General features: G+C 48.2%; 1 protein-coding gene and 1 long non-coding RNA gene across 4 annotated transcripts in view; one reads left to right on the top strand and one right to left on the bottom strand.

The window, feature by feature from the left end:
* LOC106847923 (uncharacterized) overlaps positions 1–14,825 on the bottom strand; it is a 23,972-nt gene extending 9,147 nt beyond the window's left edge. The window contains exons 1-5 of one of the 3 annotated variants that reach the window (XR_011503442.1): positions 14,061–14,825; positions 9,470–9,497; positions 8,026–8,158; positions 7,418–7,711; positions 4,946–5,008 (exon numbers count right to left, since the gene is read on the bottom strand). This is a non-coding gene — a long non-coding RNA (uncharacterized lncRNA). The remainder of the gene's footprint in view (positions 1–4,945; positions 5,009–7,417; positions 7,712–8,025; positions 8,159–9,469; positions 9,498–14,060) is intronic. The other 2 variants (XR_011503439.1, XR_011503440.1) reach the window with 2 other exon arrangements.
* Positions 4,951–18,854, top strand: MPL (MPL proto-oncogene, thrombopoietin receptor). Its single transcript, XM_014867507.3, has 12 exons — positions 4,951–5,522; positions 5,671–5,803; positions 6,127–6,305; positions 6,860–7,158; positions 7,561–7,723; positions 7,980–8,106; positions 12,251–12,432; positions 12,578–12,720; positions 14,788–14,947; positions 15,161–15,257; positions 17,357–17,444; positions 17,651–18,854. Exons 1-12 carry the CDS (start codon positions 5,444–5,446, stop codon positions 17,936–17,938), a joined length of 1,938 nt encoding a protein of 645 aa, XP_014722993.1. The 5' UTR covers positions 4,951–5,443; the 3' UTR covers positions 17,939–18,854.

Below are 18,854 nucleotides of genomic sequence, written 5' to 3'. Positions count from 1 at the left end.
CCTGGGTCCCCTGCAGCCCTCTCGCTTGGGGTCATTGCTAGGCACCTACTAGGCCTTTTCCCATTTACTTGAATTAAGCCTCTCCTAATGCCTGTTTTGAACCCAGCCTCACACTGTGGGAGAGGCTCACACCAGGCCCTGTGCAGGCACATAGTGTTAAATAAATGAATAAAATGGAGGAAACAGTGGACCTAGTCAGAAGTGACTATGTAGTAGTTAAAAGAACAGGCTTTGGAGTCAAACAGACTTGAATTTAAATCTCAGCTCCAGCCCTTACTAGTGACTTCAGACAACTCATTTAATCCATCTCAGTTTCTCCTTTCTCTTCTTTCAAGTAAGGACAAGGGCACCTAATAGAGTCATCGAGTGATGACACGAGACAATTCAGTAGCCTAGTGCTGGCAAAGAGCAAGTGTTCCTTAATGGTAGCTGGTGGGACAAGGGCAGGATAGGGAATCAGGCAGGAAGAGGCAGGCCCACTCCCACTCAACATTTACCCTCGAAGGAGTGAGTTAAGATGACAGTCCCCACTTGGCAGGGTTCATATCCTGTCTAGGTAAGGTGGAGCCATAGCACAGCTGTTTACTTATAAAAGGACCCCAACAGAGGCGCAAAAGTTTGGAGGGACTGAAGGACGGATTGTGTATGCAACCCAAATGGCCTCGAGGCTTGCATGCTTTAGGGTCATCTTTTCCATTTATGTCCCATTGGAATAGCTCAGTCCCTATTCCACATCCTCTAGGAAGTCCACACCCTCCTCTGTTTTTACTAGGACTCTCTAAGGGTTTATGTCCTCATGATCACCTCTCAATCTGAATCCCCACTCTTGCTCAATTCTTTTTTTTTAATCTTTTATTTACTTATTTATTTATTTTTGAGGAAGATTAGCCCTGAGCTAACTACTGCCAATCCTCCTCCTTTTGTGCTGAGGAAGACTGGCCCTAAGCTAACATCCACGCCCATCTTCCTCTGCTTCATATGTGGGACGCCTACCACAGCATGGCTTTGCATGGCTTTTGCCGAGCGGTGTGCCATGTCTGCTCCCAGGATCCAAACCGGCGAACCCCAGGTCCAGAGAAGCGGAACGTGCAAACTTAACTGCTGCACCACTGGGCTGGCCCCTCTTGCTCAATTCTTGATCACTGGGTTGCTCCTTTGCTGTGGCTGCCAGCCTCTCTCGACTCCACAGCTATGGCTATCTTTCTGCCTTTGTTCCTAAAACACCGTGAACATACGGTTTTGTGTGTAGGACACTTTTACTGAATGTTTGGGGATGCTCCAGGGAAGCTAAGCATTCACAGAACAGAAAGTAAACTTAAAACTGAGTATTAGGCACCACTGTTCTGAAACTTCCTTCCAGCAGTCTTTCTACTGGAATTTCTCACTGGTGGAGTTTCTTCTCCTCAGCTGGCTCTCTTTCTCCTACTACCCTCCTCCTTTATCTGTGGAGTTAGCACAGTACGCTCCAAAATTCTCAGTGATTTCATATTCAGCAAATTTAGCTCTCTAACTCCTCCAATCAAGGCCCAAAGGCTCACCAAGTTGTTTCTGATCACGAAAGAGCTACGAGGGCTCTGAAAGGAATGTGAAGTTTCGTTTCTCTATTTGGAATTAGGGGGCTTTTTCCCATTATGTATTGTTAGGGGATAAGAAAAGATCCCCAAAAGTAGTGATTTGGGCACAGGCCTTGAATCACAAAGAAAGTTCCAACAGGCTGAGAGGTCGGAGGGTCCTGCGTGGGGGAAGCAAGGAAACAAGGCCCTGCGGCAGGGAGGGGACCGAGTTTGAGAAGTGGCGGAGGCAGCGTTGTGAGGGAGAGGCTCCAGGAACGGAGGATGAAAGGTAAAGGGCTTGTGTTCCAGTATCGAGAGATGAGTCTTGGTCCAAAGGATCCTGTGGAGCCATGAAAGGATTTTAATGAGGGAAAAAATAAAAGTGAATTTGAGCTTCAGAAAAAGCACTGAGTCAGGAGATATCTTTTGTCGACTATCGGAGTGGCAAACTGAAAACAACACTGACAAAGGTGTGGGGAAAATACAGTGCTCTACCCACTGCTAGAGGCATAAATTGAATAATCATTTTGGAGAGAAGTTTGGCAATGTCGGGAAAGAGATGGGGAGACGGAGACTCCAAGAGCCTGGAGCTACCTATCCCGGACTTTCTGACTAGAGAAAAACGGCAGGTGTTGGGAAACCCAGGAAAATTTGGAGATAGAGGGCAAGAGCACAGGGACGGGCTCATGAGAGCTCAATTCTCTTCCCAATCACTGTTCAGTGACATCATGTTAGTAGCTCAAAATTGGCCATAGTGGAGTATTTCCACCACAAGAAGCAGCAAATGCTACAAAACAGGGCTCCCTTCTCTCCGCCCCCAGAGAGCAGTTTACCAGCACACCCCTGCCTGAGCCAGTCGTCATCCAGCAACCCCTCGAGTTCTCTCAGCAACAGCTGAGAGAATCAAATCAAATACAGGCTTGTATGAGCCCGGGCTTTGGCTTTATATCCCAACAGAAAAGCCTAAGCCTGCTGACCGGGGCTGGACCTTAAGGAACCTGCTGGACTCTTTGTTGAAAGAGTCAGCAGACCTAAGACCTTTCCCCTAGGTCCATTCCAGCTCCTGTTTGAAATGCTAAAGAAGGAAAAGACTGGGGATGACCTCTTCCCCGCTGTGTGGAAGTGGAGAAAAATGAGAAAGTGACAGGTAGCTGGACCTCCTTCCACGCAGGAGCAGAAAGCCCCCAACTCAACTCTCCGACAGCTAGAGACAAGCCCCTTGTCTTGTGGGCTCTGCATCCTTAACCACTATTATGCTGCATCCCTGTAGAAGTCACAGGACTTGGTAAGACTTGGATGCAGGAGTGGAAGGAGAATGAAGATTTGGGGATAACTTTCAGGTTTCAGGCTTAGATGCCCAGGTAACCTAGGGTAAGATAAAGAACATAGGAAGAGAAGATCCAAAAGGATGTATGGGAGTTAGTGATGGTTCTATTTGAGACTTGGGGAGTTTGAAGGGCCTTTGGAACAACAAATCAAGACATCCAATAAGTAACCAAGAATTTGAAATTTAAGAGAGTGGTAAAGTCTTAGGAGTTACTGGTATATAGATGGAATTGAAGCCATGAGAGAACTCAGGGAATATAGAGGGTGAAGAAAGGACACCTGAGGAACAGCACTATATAAGAGAAAAAGCAAAGAGAGAAAGAAACTGGGAGGGACTGTTCCAGGAGGTAGGAGGAAACCAGGAGAATGTGACACATTGTAGAACCCAAGGAAGTAGGAGAAGATCATGTTGCAGGAAGGTTGAGTTTGATGAGGATTAAGATGAGATACACAATGAGGTTATTGTGGCTGACTGAGAGTGAAGAAGATGGTGGTACCAGATGGGATCTGCGCAGGCAGGGGCCAAGTCAGGCAGGACCTTGCGTGCCCTTAGGATGTGTTTGGATTTTATTCAAAGTGCAGCAGGAAATCATTAGAGGGTTCTAAGAAGGGGAGTGCAGTCTGATTCGCATTTTAAACATCTTATTCCGTTACCTGGAAGATGGACTGAGGGGGTACGAGAGGAGGCTGTTAGGAAGCTGCTGCAGTAACCCAGATTGGACCACGATGGTAGCAGTGGAGGTGGCAAAAAGTGCTCTGATTCAGTACATTTTGAAAGAATATCTCACAAGACTTGCTATGAATTGAATGTCAGGTAAGACAAAGATAGGAATCAAGGAGTCCTGAGGTTTTGAGTTTGATCAACTGAATAGATGGTGGAGCCATTTACAGAGGTGAGTAAGACTAGAGGGGAAGAAAAACAGGTTTAGGGGTGGGGACCAGAATCAAGAGTTTGATTTTGGCCATCTTAAATATCACATGACCATTAGACATGCAAGTGGAGATGCCAAGTAGGCAGTTGGGGATCCAAATCTGGAGCCCAGGGGAAAGTCACGGCTAGAGATATGGACTTTGAAGTCATCAGCATATGACAGCATCAAAGCCATGGGACTGTATGGACATCAAAGCTGTGTTTCCCCCCTCACTTGACCTGAGAGAGGTTGGATGGCCCTTGATTGGGGGTTGGGGGAAGCATCCAAAGTCATCCCTATTGGGCAGAGGAAGCTGGTCCTTGTAAGAGAGCTGGACAGGAATCAGGACAAACCTGGCTCAGGGACTTCTTGCAGAGAAAATAAGACTTCACAGGAGGATCTACCCCCCCTCCCCACACCCATAATTCTCTCTATTATAACATTAATTCAAGAGGAAGACAGAAAGGTGATACTGAGGACACGTAGTGTATAGAGCCAGCAATGGGAGCCCCAGCAAAGCCAGAGGGGCTAAATGTGGGAGTTCATGTGGCATGCACTCCCCCAACACCATGCAAGAGTTGCAGCTTCTGAGAGTTAGCATAAAGGCCACCCAGAGTTACAGCACTCCCAGGAGCAGGCCTGGGCTTCACAGAAGGGATCATACTCACTCCTCTACTACTGAAGTGGAGAAGATGAGTATGACCTGAAGACATGAAGCCAACCATCCCATGATTCTGAGCCAACCAGATAAAAGTACTGAAGACCAGCGCTTCTCAAACTTTTACGTGTATTCAAATCATTTGGGGATTTAGGTAAAGTGCAGATTCCGTTTCAGTAGGTCTGGGATGGGGCCCAAGAGTCTGCATTTCTAACAGGCTCCCAGGTAATGCTTTTACTGCTGGTCTACAGAACACGCTTTGAGTAGCAAAGGACTAAAGGTAGCTGTGGAGGCCGCCCGCAATGGAGGGAACACGTCCAGTCCCAGGGAGAATGTGCTCATCGTGCATGTTACAGAACCTATTAAAGTGGAAATAGCCACCATTTTGTCATGGTTGTGAGGCAGACAGTCGTTTAGCGGCTGATTACACCTCCAGTAAGTAGTATGGCACGGCTGTTAAGCGCTTGGGTTCTGAAGCTTGACCTCCTGAGCTTTACCTCTTAGTAGGTATGTGATCTTGGGCAAATGGTTAACTTCTCTGCATCTCAGTTTCCTCATCTCTATAAGGGAAATAATAAGACTATTGTGAGGATTAGCTGAGTCAATAAAGTGCTTAACACACGGCAGCAGGGTGAGTGCTCAGAAATGTTGGTGTTCTCGTTCATCAGACGCCCTTCTACAAGAGTTAACGGAGACACACACAGAGGCTTAGTCTCCTTTTGGTACGTGGTCAAAAATGTCACCCCCATCTCCCTCCACCAAAAGGCCTGTATCCTCTCTTTCAAATTCCTCCTACCCTGCCCACTCCCACTCCCCCTCCCCTGGCCCCTGGCCCCTGGCCCCAGTGTGGTCTGGATGGGCCCCACAGGGGCAGGGACAGGGACAGGACGTGGGGCTGTATCTGACAGGAACCTGAGGGGCTGGCCCGGGAGGGGATTGGGGCCCGGCTTCCTGAAGGGAGGATGGGCTAAGGCAGGCACACAGTGCCGGAGAAGATGCCCTTCTGGGCCCTCTTGACGGTTACCTCCTGCCTCCTCCTGGCCCCCCAAAATCTGGCACAAGTCACCAGCCCAGGTGAGGTGTGTGGAGGGTGGAGATCACCTATGCTCAGGGAGAGGGAGCCCTGGGAGGGGTGCAAGGTAGAAGGTTCCCACTGGTCCCCTCCTCTTTCCCCTAAACATGCCTGGGAAGACCCAGAGCCCACTCCCCAGCTGTTCCTCAGATGCCTCCTCGCTGGCCTCGCACTCAAAGCCCCTGAAATGTTTCTCTCGAACATTTGAGGACCTCACTTGCTCCTGGGTTGAGGAAGAGGCAACGCCCACTGGAACATACCAGCTGCTGTATGCCTACTCAGGGTATGTGCTGGGCTGTGCCCCACTCCCCTGTACCTGCCCTGTCCTGACCTCAGCTGACCCCTGCTCCAGTAGCTTCCCTGCCATTGGCCCCTATCAGAGGACAACTGCAAGCACATGCCCTAAGTAGCCACCTAATGAACAGATGTGCTTTGGATGGATGTAGCCATCCTAAGCCCCTACACAACCCCTATTCCCACCCATCCCAGGCACTGAGAAGAAAAATGGTACTAATGGAAACAGAAGTTGGTCTTGGGCCCAGGCCTGGGTCCTCATGGCTGGGCATTTGGTAACGCAGGAAGAATGGACTTCCCCTATGCCCACAGGGAGAAGCCCCGTGCCTGCCCCCTGACTTCCCAGAGTGTGCTCCCCTTTGGAACCCGATACGAGTGCAAGTTTCCAGCCCAGGATGAAGTTCGCCTCTTCTTTCCACTGCACCTCTGGGTGAAGAATGTGTTTCTGAACAAGACTCTGACCCAGCAGGTGCTCTTTGTGGACAGTGTAGGTAAGGACCATCCTCCTGTCACCCTACTGCTCTATCTGCTGCTCCCAGGCCAGCTCCTAGAATGGTCTGTGCAATTTCAGGACAACTTGGATGCCCTTCATTACCAGACCTCCAGAGGCACCTCAAGACCCCCTTGTCATTTCTGCCCACCTTAGCATCCAGAGCTAGACTTCATTTCACCCCAGAGACACCCTGGTCCTCCCATCAATAACCTATTCACTTACTCACTCATTCAACAGCTACAGAATACATGCTATGTGCCAGGCACTGTGCTAGGTGACAAGAGTACAGAGATAAAAAGAGATCCCTGCTCTTGAGGAGCACTAAGTCTAACAAACCTGCAATGAGGTCACTGTTCTGAGAAAAGGAGAACAGGATAAGGAGCCTTCCAGCCCTGCCCTGTCCTGCCCTCCAAGTGAGCCATGGCCTATGATGGTTTAGAACTCAGGGGCTACCCTCAACCCAGCTTCCAACACCCTTCTCTAGCGGACCATGGACTGACCTGTAGACTGTGGCACTCAAGAGAGTTCTGATGTGCCCTGTCTTGCCCTCAGGAGAGCCAGCTCCCCCCAGTATCATCAAGGCCATGGGCGGGAGCCAGCCAGGGGAACTTCAGATCAGCTGGAAGGCCCCCGCTCCTGAAATCAGTGACTTTCTGAGGTACGAACTCCGCTATGGCCCCAAGGATCCCAGGAACTCCACTGGTCCCACAGTCATGCAGCTGCTGCCCACAGATACCTGCTGCCCAGCTCTGCGGAGGCCAAATCCAGCCCCAGCTCTGGACCCGCCACCATGTGCTCAGCCCATGATGCCCCCACAGGATGGACCAGAGCAGACCTCCCCAACTAGAGAAGTATCCTGGCCTTCTTCTGCTCCACCTCCTATCTCCTAACCCCAATTTTGCCCCAAGAAAGGACAGGCCATACTTTGGGGATTCCAGACTGGGTTAGCCCTTGGGGAGTTAGTACAAGCTCTGATTAGCCCTCAGGAGCCATGTCTATTTAGAGATCTCCAATTTTGGGTCATTCACACCGAAAAAGTTGAGAGCTTCAGGCCTCCAGGTTAATGGGAATTTCCCTAAAAGCCCTGAACACCACCTGAAACCCACCAACCTGGCCCCCGTCTGTGTGCATATCCATCCAGAGGAACTGAGCGTTTCTCCATAGGCATGCTGTGGGGCTTCAAATAGAAGAGATGGAGGCTGTCTTGGCTGAGAGGCTGACCCAGATTTTGAGGTTGGGATTCTTCTTCCAAGGCTCCATCTCTGATAGTGACGGGTGGAAGCTGCCTCATCTCCGGGCTCCAGCCTGGTAACTCCTACTGGCTCCAGCTGCGTAGCCAACCTGATGGGGTTTCCCTCCTTGGCTCCTGGGGATCCTGGTCCCTCCCTGTGACTGTGGACTTGCCTGGAGATGCAGGTGAGTCAACAAATGAATGGGAAGATGGGGAAGAGACATAAAAGATCTCTGGGGAGGCCTGGGCTGGATATGGAAGCTCTGGGAACCATGGTCCTTCCTGATGACCTCAAACTTACCACTGGACAGAATGAACTATGTTCAGGGAGAGAACAAAGAATAGCAGTAAATATTCTAAGTTATGTGTGTAAAGATGATCTGGATGTCCCATAAAGTAGGAGCACATGGGCCCTGATGGGACTTCCTTCTCTGACCTCAGTGGAAATCGGACTACAATGCTTTACCTTGGACTTGAAGAATGTTACCTGTCAGTGGCAACAACAAGACAATGCTAGCTCCCAAGGCTTCTTCTACCACAGCAGAGCACGGTGCTGCCCCAGAGACAGGTGAGAGCTGAACCGATGATTGCGCTTGATGTCATAGGAGAAGGGCACAACACTGCAAAAAGAAGGGAGAGATTGTTCTTGGTCCTTTTCATTCCCATCCCTTGTCCCCAAACCAAATGGTGTCCATGCTGTCATCCTCCAGCGGGTATTTCATCTTCTCACCCTCTCTCCATTCCCACTGGAAATGCCTTGGTTTAGTTCAGCTTTAATCATCTCACATGGACCACTGCAACGGCCTACATTCTCATTCACCTCCAATTTATCCCCCATGCTGCTGACAGAGTGACCTTTGTTAAATTCAAACTTTGCATGGCTTTTCCCCACTCAAATATGTACTGCAACTTTCCACCTTCTATCAAATCCAATTAAAACTTCACCTGGCCTTCAAGAATTTCCACCAAACACCTCACTGATCTGTCACTCCCTCCAAGTCCAATCTATAACCAAGGCTTGTTGATTTTACCTATTAAATATCTCTGGAATCTGTCTACTTTTGCTCATCACTGCCATTATTGTACTATAAGCAATCATCATCTCTCACTTGGGCTACTGAGAAGACATTAACTGATCGCCTCTTGAATCCTCCAAATTGTTCTCCACACGGGAACTGAAGTGATCTTTTAACAGTGCAAAAATAAACATAACACTCCCTTGGGGCCAGCCCGGTGGCACAGCGGTTAACTTTGGGAGCTTCACTTTGGCGGCCTGCGGTTCACGGGTTCAGATCCCAGGCGCAGACCTACACACCACTCATGGTATGGCGGTGTCCCACATACAAAATAGAGGAAGACTGGCACAGACGTTAGATCAGGGACAATCTTCCTCACCAAAAAAATAAAAATAACTCTTCCTGCTTAAAAATCTTCAATAGCTTCCCACTGATCTTACGATAGAGAAAAGAACTCTATCATGGCCTTATAAAGTTCTAAAAGACTCAGCCCCTACTATGCCTTCAGCTCATCTTACACTATGGTGACTTTTGCTTTCTATGCCCCAGTATTGGCCTTCTTTGGTTCCCTCCTGTCTACCATATTCCCTCCTGCATCTGGGTCTTTGCACGTGCTGTTTACCCAGCCCTCCTGTCTATACTTAACTTCTGCTTATCCTTCAGATCTCAACTCAAATGTCACCTCCTCAGGGAACCCTCCCCTGACCTTCCTCATTAGGTCCAATAGCACTGTTACATATCCTTGTTGTACCATGTACCTCTCCTTAAGTACTTCTCATAGTTACAATTTTACATTTATACTTTATGTGGTTATTTGACTGATAATAGAATTCTCTCTCAGAACTCCAGTTGAGAAAGGCTGATCTTGACCACACATGATCCATGAGGGCAAAGTCAGCGTCTATTTTTACTCACCGAAGTCTTCTCACCTCTACCACAGTGCCTGGAACATAGTAAAGATCAGTAAAAAAATTGTTGAATGAGTGACTAATGAAAAAAACCACTATTAACAGTTTTAATGTATTCTTCCAATTATTCTATGCATTTACATATGTCTATAGACAATATTTAATTTTCAGTATAAATTGGATCACATTATAGATATGTTTTGTTAACCTACTTTTTTACTTAAAAATATGTCTTGGAGATCATTACAAAAAGATGTAATTCATTCCTTTTAATAACTGCACAGATTTCCATAATATGGAGGTGCTGTGAATGGATTAAAGGGTGGCAAAACTGAAGTCATCATTTCCTCTACCAAAACCTGCTCCTCCTCTTATTGTTGTCCATCCTACCATCAACTCAGTTTTCCAGGCCGGAAACACGGAGATCACCCTGGACTTCCACCATTTCTACACCCTCCAGGTCCAATCAGAAACAGTCTTATTATTTCTAGCTCTTCAGTATCCCTTGAATCCATCTATTTCCCTCTACCTCATTGCTGCCACAAGCCTATTTTCAGATCCTCATCACTTTGCACGTGGAAACCACAACAGTATCCTAATGGATTTCTCTGCTTCTAGTCCACCTTCACAAATTCTTTCCTACAAACTGCAGTTAAAGTGATCTTCCTAAAGAATAAAGCTAATTAGGACAATTCCCTGATTAAAATCCTTAAATGTCTCCATAATTACTATAAGATTAAGTTCAAGTTCCTTAGAAAGGCCACAAGGCCATCCATGACCTTGGTCTGCCATCTCACATTTACCACTCATCACCAGGCCCTCTATGCTAAAAGCATTCTGCACCATTTAGAATTTCCCCCGAAGCACCATAGCTCTTATCTGTGCACAAGCATGTGCCTGGGATCCCTGTTTATCCCCTTTGTCTGTCCTATTTATAGTCCAAGACTCAGTGCAAGCACTGCCTTGTCCAGGAAGTATTCTCTGACCCTCCCAGCCTGGGTCAGATGATCTTCCCTGAGGATCTGTAGACATCATAGAAAAATACCATTTGTTTGTTTTTCTGCCTCTTCCACTGAAATGAGAGCTCCTTGGGGATTATTCCTCTACATATTCACTGGGACAAGCACGGTGTCTGGCACACAGTATCAATTATTTGTTGAATAAATGACTAAACATATGAATACATAAAGTGATAAATGATTTTAGTAATAGCTAGCCATTTAGGGGTTACAATCAGGAAGGAGACATGATTCATTTGTTCATAAGCAATCATTGGGGCCAGCCGAGTGGTGCAGAGGTTAAGTGCGCACGTTCTGCTTCGGTGGCCCGGGGTTTGCCGCTTCAGATCCCAGGTGCAGACATGGCACCGCTTGGCAAGCCATGCTGTGGTAGGCGTCCCACATATAAAGTAGAGGAAGATGGGCACAGATGTTAGCTCAGGGCCAGTCTTCCTCAACAAAAAGAGGAGGACTGGCAGCAGTTAGCTCAGGGCTAATCTTCCTCAGGAAAAAAAAAAAAAAACAATTATTGAGGGTAACTACGTGTCAGGCACTGGGGATAGAGTGACAAAACAGAAAAGTTTCCAGCATTGTTGGGGCTTACTTTTTAGTCTGGGGAAAGAAAGGGGTGACAAACAAATACAGAAATTACGGAACAAGGTTACATGATAAAGATTAAGTAAGAGGACGAGGGGGTGCTAATTTAGACTAGTGGTCAGAGAAAGCCTCACTAAGGAGGTGACAGGTGAGCTGAGACCTAAGTAACAAGAAGCAATGAGTCACGTGAAGATCCAGAGTCAGAGCAATCTAGGGCAAGGTGAAGCGCAAAAAGAGCGCATTTGGCATCTTTGTAGCACAGAAAAAAGGCTCGTGTGGATGAAGGGTGGTCAACTGGTGTGAGAATTGTAGGAGATGAGAACGGGAAGGTAGAGAGGAACTGAATCATATAGAGTCCTGTAGGCCCTGGTATGGAGTTTGGATTTTATTCCAAGTGGGATGGGGAGCCGTTGAAGGGTTTTAAGCAGAAGAGTGACATGGTATGATTTATATTTTTAAAAGCTATATTTCTCTGTGAAATTATGAAGAAGTAAAAGTAGAAGCAGGATCACCAGTGAGAAGTTTGCCTTAATCCAGGCAAGAGATAATGGGGGTTTGATCTAATGTGGCAGTGATAAAGACCAAAATAAATGCATGGATCTGTGACAGATGCCGGACATTATCAGATCCACGTTTTGGAAGCAAATTCTGGTAGCCATGTGGAGAAGAAACGGAAGGGAGTGGCAAAAATGGAGGCAGAAAAGCCAGTGAGGGGGCTGTTGTAATAATCTGACAGTAAAATAACACGTAGAGGTGATGAAAGGGGCTGGTGTTTGAGAAGAGATGAAAAACATAAGGACGTTTTCCTCCAGAAAGATGAAGGCTCTTTAATCTTTGAAACAATCCTGTGAAGTAGGTATTATTAACCCATTTTACAAATGAGGAAACTGGGGCAGAGATGTATCAAGTATTTTGCCCAAAGTTATACACCAACGAGCCCAGACCTGACCTCTATAGCCCATGTGGTATTCACGTATTATCTACCTCCTTCCTTAAGAGAAAGAGGCTGGGCACCAAAGCAAACTTCAGAAGACAAAACACGATGGCCTCACAACAGAGAAAGCCCTGGAGGCCCATCCAAGGGAGGAGTTAGATTATAATCTGTGGAGGCCATGGCCCCGGTGAGATGGGGAGTACCAGGAGTGGTCTCTGAGGCAGGCCTGATTCAATGACTCTGTGGGGCTGATTTTTAGGGAGCCCATCTGGGAGAAGTGTGAAGAGGAGGAGAAAGATCGAGGATTAAAGCCCTCCCAGTTCGCCAGCTGCCACTTCAAGTCACGAAATGACAGTGTTATCCACACCCTTGTGGAGGTGACCACAGCCCAGGGTGCTGTTCACAGCTACCTGGGCTCCCCTTTCTGGATCCACCAGGCTGGTAAGAACTTTCTTCCCTTTTCTTCCTACATAGTTCCCACCCCTCCTGCACCTGACCCCATGTCCCACTTCTGACCCATGGCCCTGGGAGCATGATGTCTCATGCACAGAAGGGCTTAGGCCAGTCCTTGCTGACGTCCCTGTAGTGCTCATCCCCACTCCAAACTTTCACTGGAGGGAGGTCTCCAGCGGGCAGCTGGAACTGGAGTGGCAGCACCCGTCATCCTGGGGAGCCCAAGAGACTTGCTATCAGCTCCGATACACAGGAGAAAGCCATCAGGACTGGAAGGTACGGTCAAGGAACAAATGCTCACAAAAGTCACCGCACAGCGTATTCCTGAGTTTCACCATGTCCGTGATCAGGAGCGAAGGTGTCTGTGTATCCGTGCCTGGGGCTATACATCTATAATTATCTGATTCAACTGCTCTCTTCATCTCTCTTTGGCCTCTCACACTGCTGACTACTCCCATTTAAAATTTTCTCTTCCCTTTGCCTTTGGGATCTCCATCTCTCCTGATACTCATACCACCTCTCTGACTGAACCTTCTCATTCTCCTTTCCTGGTTCCTCCTTTTCCACCCTTCTTTAATGTGTTGTGCTCCCTACAGTCCCTTCCTAGGCTCTTTTCTCCTCTAGATAAATATATATGCTCTCCCTAGGTAAATGCTCCAATTCCGTGGTTTTAACAACTATACATTAACAATCCCAAACTTACCATTCCAATCTGGATATGGAAAGGAACTTCTACACCATAGGCAAATTACTTAAACTTTTGAAGTCTAAGTTTCCTTATTGGTAAGATGGGAATAAAGCTATCTATCCTCTAGACTTGTAGTAAAAATTAAATATATAAATATCTAGCACATTGCCTGACAGTATGAGCATACAGAAGGGGCTCAATATACATTAATTAGTTTCTTTCTCTATTTTTATTCTCATTTGCCACATGTATATACAACTTCTTACTAACAGCTCTCCCTAAAAGCCCCCAGGGGCATTTCAGACTCAATATATCCAAAACTGAATTTATCTTCCTCCCCAAACTTATTTTACTTTTTTATCGAAGTACAAGTTACATAAAGTACACAAATCTTAAATATACAACTGACTAATTTGTACATGTGTATACACCCATGGAGCCATTACCTAGATCAACATATAGGTTATTTCTAGTGCCCCAGAAGCTCCTCATGCCCCCTACAGTTACACTCCTCCCTCCAAGGTAACCACTATTCTAACATTACCATTGATAAGTTTTGACTGTTGTTGAACTTAATAAAATGGAACCATACAGCCTTTCTTTCTCAAACTTACTTCTCTGTTTCCTGTCTCTGGCAATGGCACCACCACTTACCCAATTACCCAAGCCTGGAACCATCTTTTACTCTTCTTCCTTTTCCCTTGTCCCTTCCCCCATTAATCCAACAAGTAAGTTGAGTTTATTGTACTAACGTCCTCATATCCTAACTACCACCGCCTTAGCCTCATCTTTGACCATCCAGCCTGCCCATCCACGCTCTCAGCACACTGAACTACTCTGTAACTCCCAACCAAGCAACTCATGCCACATTACATGCTTCTTCGTGCTCCCATGATGCTTTACTTACATTATTTACAACACTAATTACCTGTTGTAATTATTTACTTGTTGGGATGTCTTCCTCATTAGACATGTGAGAGACCACGTTGCATTTCTCTTTTTCCCCAGGGCCTAGCCTAATGCTTGGCATATCCCAAGCAGTCCATAAATGTTTGCTAAATGATTAATAAAGTCTCCCTGTTTGTACACATGATGCTCGTCCCCCCTGCTTGGATTCTGTCCTTGCACTCCCCCCAACTAGCACAATTCTGGCATCTTCTGCTAAATGCGTGTTCTTTGTGAACGGTCCACGCGGGCCTGAGTATCTAAGTGTGTCTGCGTTCCCACTGCCGAACCTGGAGTTCAGGTGAGCACTTCTGCCAGGATGTCCGTGTGTCCTGATCAGTGTGTGCGCACCAGGATCTCTGTCGGAGTGTATCCTATGTATCTGTTGTACACATGGGTCAGGATTAGTAGCTCTCCGTGCAGATGAGGTCTGTGTGTCAGAGCGTGGGGGCGGGGGGACGCCGTTCTCTCAGACAGGGTGTGTCTTGGGCAGGGAGAGGCCACCAAGGGGAGAGGCTCTCCGTCGGGATGTTCTATCTTGCAAACTTCCGCCGGGATGTGTGTTTTCTGAAAGTAAGGCTCTTTAAGGGATATCCGTGGGGATTCGAAGCGGTAGGATTTTGGTCAAACAGACGCCGGGCTCTCGAGGCCTCGACGCCGGTCCGCCGGCCCCGGAAGCCTGACCACACGCTCGCTTCTCCTCTGCGCAGGTGCTGGAGCCGCCTCTCGGGGCCCAGGGAGGGACCTTGGAGCTGCGCCCGCGCTCTCGCTACCGTTTACAGCTGCGCGCCAGGCTCCACGGCCCCACCTTCCAAGGTCCATGGAGCGCCTGGTCCGACCCAGTGAGAGTGGAAACCGCCTCCGAAACCGGTGAGGGCCCGGCGGGGCGAAGGCGGCACGCGGCTGCGCGAGTGGACAGGCGCCGGATCAGAGAGGGGCGGGGCTCCGGCCGCACCGGTCTGCGGCTGCGCAAACGGCAGTGGCGCCCCAGGGCGCGAGGGGCGGAGCCAGGGCGGGGTCTGGTGGATCTGGGGCGGGGCTCCGGCCAGGGGATGCCAAGGTCTGAATGTTTTTGTCCCACAGCCTGGATCTCCTTGGTGACGGCTCTGCTTCTGGTGCTGGCCCTCAGCGCCCTCCTGGGCCTGCTGCTGCTGAGGTGGCAGTTTCCTGCTCACTACAGGTACCGCCCAAGCCAGGCGGGAGACGGGGCCGCGATCGGGCGGGGCCGGAGGCCTCTAAACAAGCATCCCGGGGTCACTCAATGACACCCGCCCTCCGGACAACCGCATGTCCACACCTGTGGCTTCAGCCGCTTCCCGCACGTCTCCCCTGGGAGTCGCACCGCCTCCTTAACTCTAACATGCCCACCATACTGGACACCTCAAACAGCCCCTCCTCCTGGCTCTTCATCTCAGTAAAGGCTACTGTCCACCCATCACCCAAACCAAACACTTAGGCGCCTCCCTCCTGCTTCTCCTGTCTGGTCTGGTCTGGTCATCCCACCTCCTAAACCTCGTTCAAACAAGGGCCCCTTTTCTCTAGCCCTACAGACACTACCTGACGCGCTGAAACAGAGCCTCTTCTCCCTCCAATCCAGCCTCCCACAGCCACCAGAATTATCCTTCTAAGATGCGCACATGGACTTGTCACTCCCCTCCTTAAATCTCGTTATTAGCTCCCCAGGGTAGAATCCAGACTCTCCAATGACAAGCAGGACTCCGCAAAATCTGGCCCCTGCCAGTATTTCCACCCTCGCCCGCCCATCCTGTGCATCAGTCTTGCCAGACCGTTGGTGATTTCCTCCACCAATCAGGCTGCTTTATTTCTCAGTGCCTTTGCACATAATGTCCCCTCTGCCAGGAATATCCTCCCTGGATGACTAATACCCATTTATCTTTAAATAACTTTCTTCATCAACTCCTAGGAAACCCTTCCTAACTCTCCCCTATTGGCTACTCTCTTTGTGCCCCAGAGTACAGACTTCTATCATAGCACCAGTAGCCTTTTACTGCATTTCTTTCTTTATATTCTTCCCTCTACCTTACTCGGTCATCTTTAGATCTTCAGTACAGTGCCTGCCAAATAGCATGCCCTTAAATAAATGTTATTAATGAATGACTTGTTTATGTGGGAAGACTAAGGCTGAGGAGAAATGTCATTGGAAGTCATAAACATAAAGGATAGAATCCTTACCACCTCAGTCCATCAACTGGTAACATCTCTTGATTCTGGAAGACTCAGCTCAGAAGGCACCTCCTCCAGGCAGCCTCTTTTGATGGCCCTAGGCCAGGTTAGATGCCCCTCTTCTGGGCTCCTATCTCTCCTTGAACATGTCTTTCTTCGAACTTTTAATCTACTCATATGTATGAGCAGATGAATGTAGCTTCTACGCAGGTACCCAGATCCAACAACAAAATTGGGGGAGAGGAGGGAGGTGGTGCTGCTGAAGCAGACATACACAGTTCCTTTTCCCCAATTTGCCAGATAAATCACTCCTTCTCCCACGGAAAGATATGAGTGAGGTCACGGAAGAGGCCTGAAATGTTGAGCTAAAGTCCCTCCATGTGGAAATATGAGCCTAAAGAATTGGAGGTTCCGCCAACGTACCTTAACCCATACTCTTCCCAGAGAGACTACCTTCCCTAGTAACTTAATATTAAGCCCCACTGATTTTCTTCATTCATGCATTCCACTAATTTCTTGAGCACCTACTATGGGCCAGACACTGTTTGACACCCTAGAGATACAGGAGCGAGCAACTAGACAAACTCTTTGCTCTCATGGAGCTTATATTCTAGTGGGGTGAGACAGACAAAAGCAAATATATATATATAATAATATAATAAATATACAATAAGTCAACTGCTATAAAGAAAAATAAAGCAGAGCAGGAGATAGAGGGTGCTGGGGAAGGGAGGTGGTATATTTTAGACAAGGTGGTCAGGGAAGGCCTCTGTCGGGATGGCATTTGAGGAGAGACCTCAATGAAGGGAGGGAACAAATTGAGCATTCCAGGCAGAGAGAACTGAGAGTCCAAAGGCCCTGAAGCAGGAATGTTTGAGGACATTTTTGGAACTTCCCCACAGCTGACTTCCCTCCCCTGCCTGAGGTTTCCTTTGCACCTATGCTCCTTTACCCTACTTTGTTGCCTTAACTACACTCTTACCAAACCTTACTCCCACACCTTCCTGCCTCCCACCACTGCCCCACCTGAGTCCCCTCCTCCTCCCTCCCAACTCACTCTCATGACTCAGTCTCTTTCTCTTCCTTCTCCCCAAGGAGCATGAGGCATGCCGTGTGGCCCTCACTTCCAGACCTGCACCGGGTCCTAGGCCAGTACCTTAGGGATACTGCAGCCCTGAGTCCGGTGAGTGCACCCCCTCCCCACCACCCACCATCAGCCCTGCCTGAAGCTGGACCCTTGCCCCACAACACAACTTTTCCAAGGCCCTTGCCCTCCAGTATACCATCCCTGGGCACTACCCCCAGCCAAACCCTCCTTCCTACACAATCCAGGCCCTCCTCCCACAGGATCTGCTCTAATCTAGACTCCTGTCCCCTCATCTTTCCCAGCCCAAGGCTCCAGTCTCAGATGCCTATGAGGAAGTGGAACCCAGCCTCCTTGAAGTTATACCTAAGTCCTCAGAGAAGGCTCCCTTGCCACTATGTTCCTCCCAGACCCAGATAGACTACCGAGGATTGCAGCCTTCTTGCCTGGGGACCATGTCCCTGTCTGTGTGCCCACCCATGACTGAGTCCGGGTCCTACTGCACCACTCACATCGCCAACCATTCCTACTTGCCACTAAGCTGTTGGCAGGTCCCTCGCTCCCAGTACCCTGGACAGATCCAAACCCTCTAGCCCTCTCTTCCCAACCTCCCTCCCACCCCACCCCACAACACAAACATCTCAGAGCTCACTTGCATCCCCCTCTGTCTGCCCTCGTGGTTGTGATTCACCACACTGATCTTTCAATACTGCTGCTGACATAAATCCAGGATCCTCCAGGCAAGGCTCATTTGACTAAGCTCCTCTAACTTCCACCTTCTTCCTCTCTCCTTTTTAATGCCAAGCTCCTCAAGAGGTCTGCACTTCCCCACTTCCCATTTGCATTTCAGACTACTTCAATCTGTGCCCCTGCTACCACTTTGCTAATGAAACTACTCAGGCAAGTTTGCCTCAAACTTTCTAATTGCAAGATCCAATGGGATCTTGTTAATCCTCAATTTTTTTTATCTCTCTGTGGCATTTGTCATGTTGACTACTTATTTCTCCTTTAAATTCTCTCCTCTCTTAACTTTCATAACATCACCATCTCTCCTGGCTCTGCTCCTGCATCTCTGAGCCTATTTACTAGAAGTTAAGAGCATAAATTCTGGAATCAGAGCTGGGTTCGAATCCTGTCTTTCCCACTTGCTAGCTGTGCAACCTTGGGCAAAGAACTTAAAGTCTTTGAGTCTTAATTTTCTCATCTATAAATCAGGGATAATAACAGAACCCCATAGAGTTGTGAAGAGGAGTAAGTGAGATAATCTAAAGCACAGTGCCTAGGACATAGTAAGTGTTTGATATATCTAAACTATCATAATTACTCTTTCCTAATCTCTTATCCTGGCATCTCTTCCACTCCTTAATTTTTGCAGTCCCCCATGACTCCATTCTTAACCCAGTCTCCAATCTGTCCATTGTCATTGCCTTTCCTATATGTGACCGCTCTAAAGTTCTCATCTCCAGCCCAGACTTCTACTAAATCACTTGTGATGCTTTATGCAAGTAA

This window comes from Equus asinus, chromosome 5 (genome assembly GCF_041296235.1).
Source record: "Equus asinus isolate D_3611 breed Donkey chromosome 5, EquAss-T2T_v2, whole genome shotgun sequence".
NCBI classification, from domain to species: domain Eukaryota; kingdom Metazoa; phylum Chordata; class Mammalia; order Perissodactyla; family Equidae; genus Equus; species Equus asinus.
The sequence above is the reverse complement of the archived record's forward strand: the minus strand, read 5'-3'. Positions and strand labels throughout refer to the sequence as shown.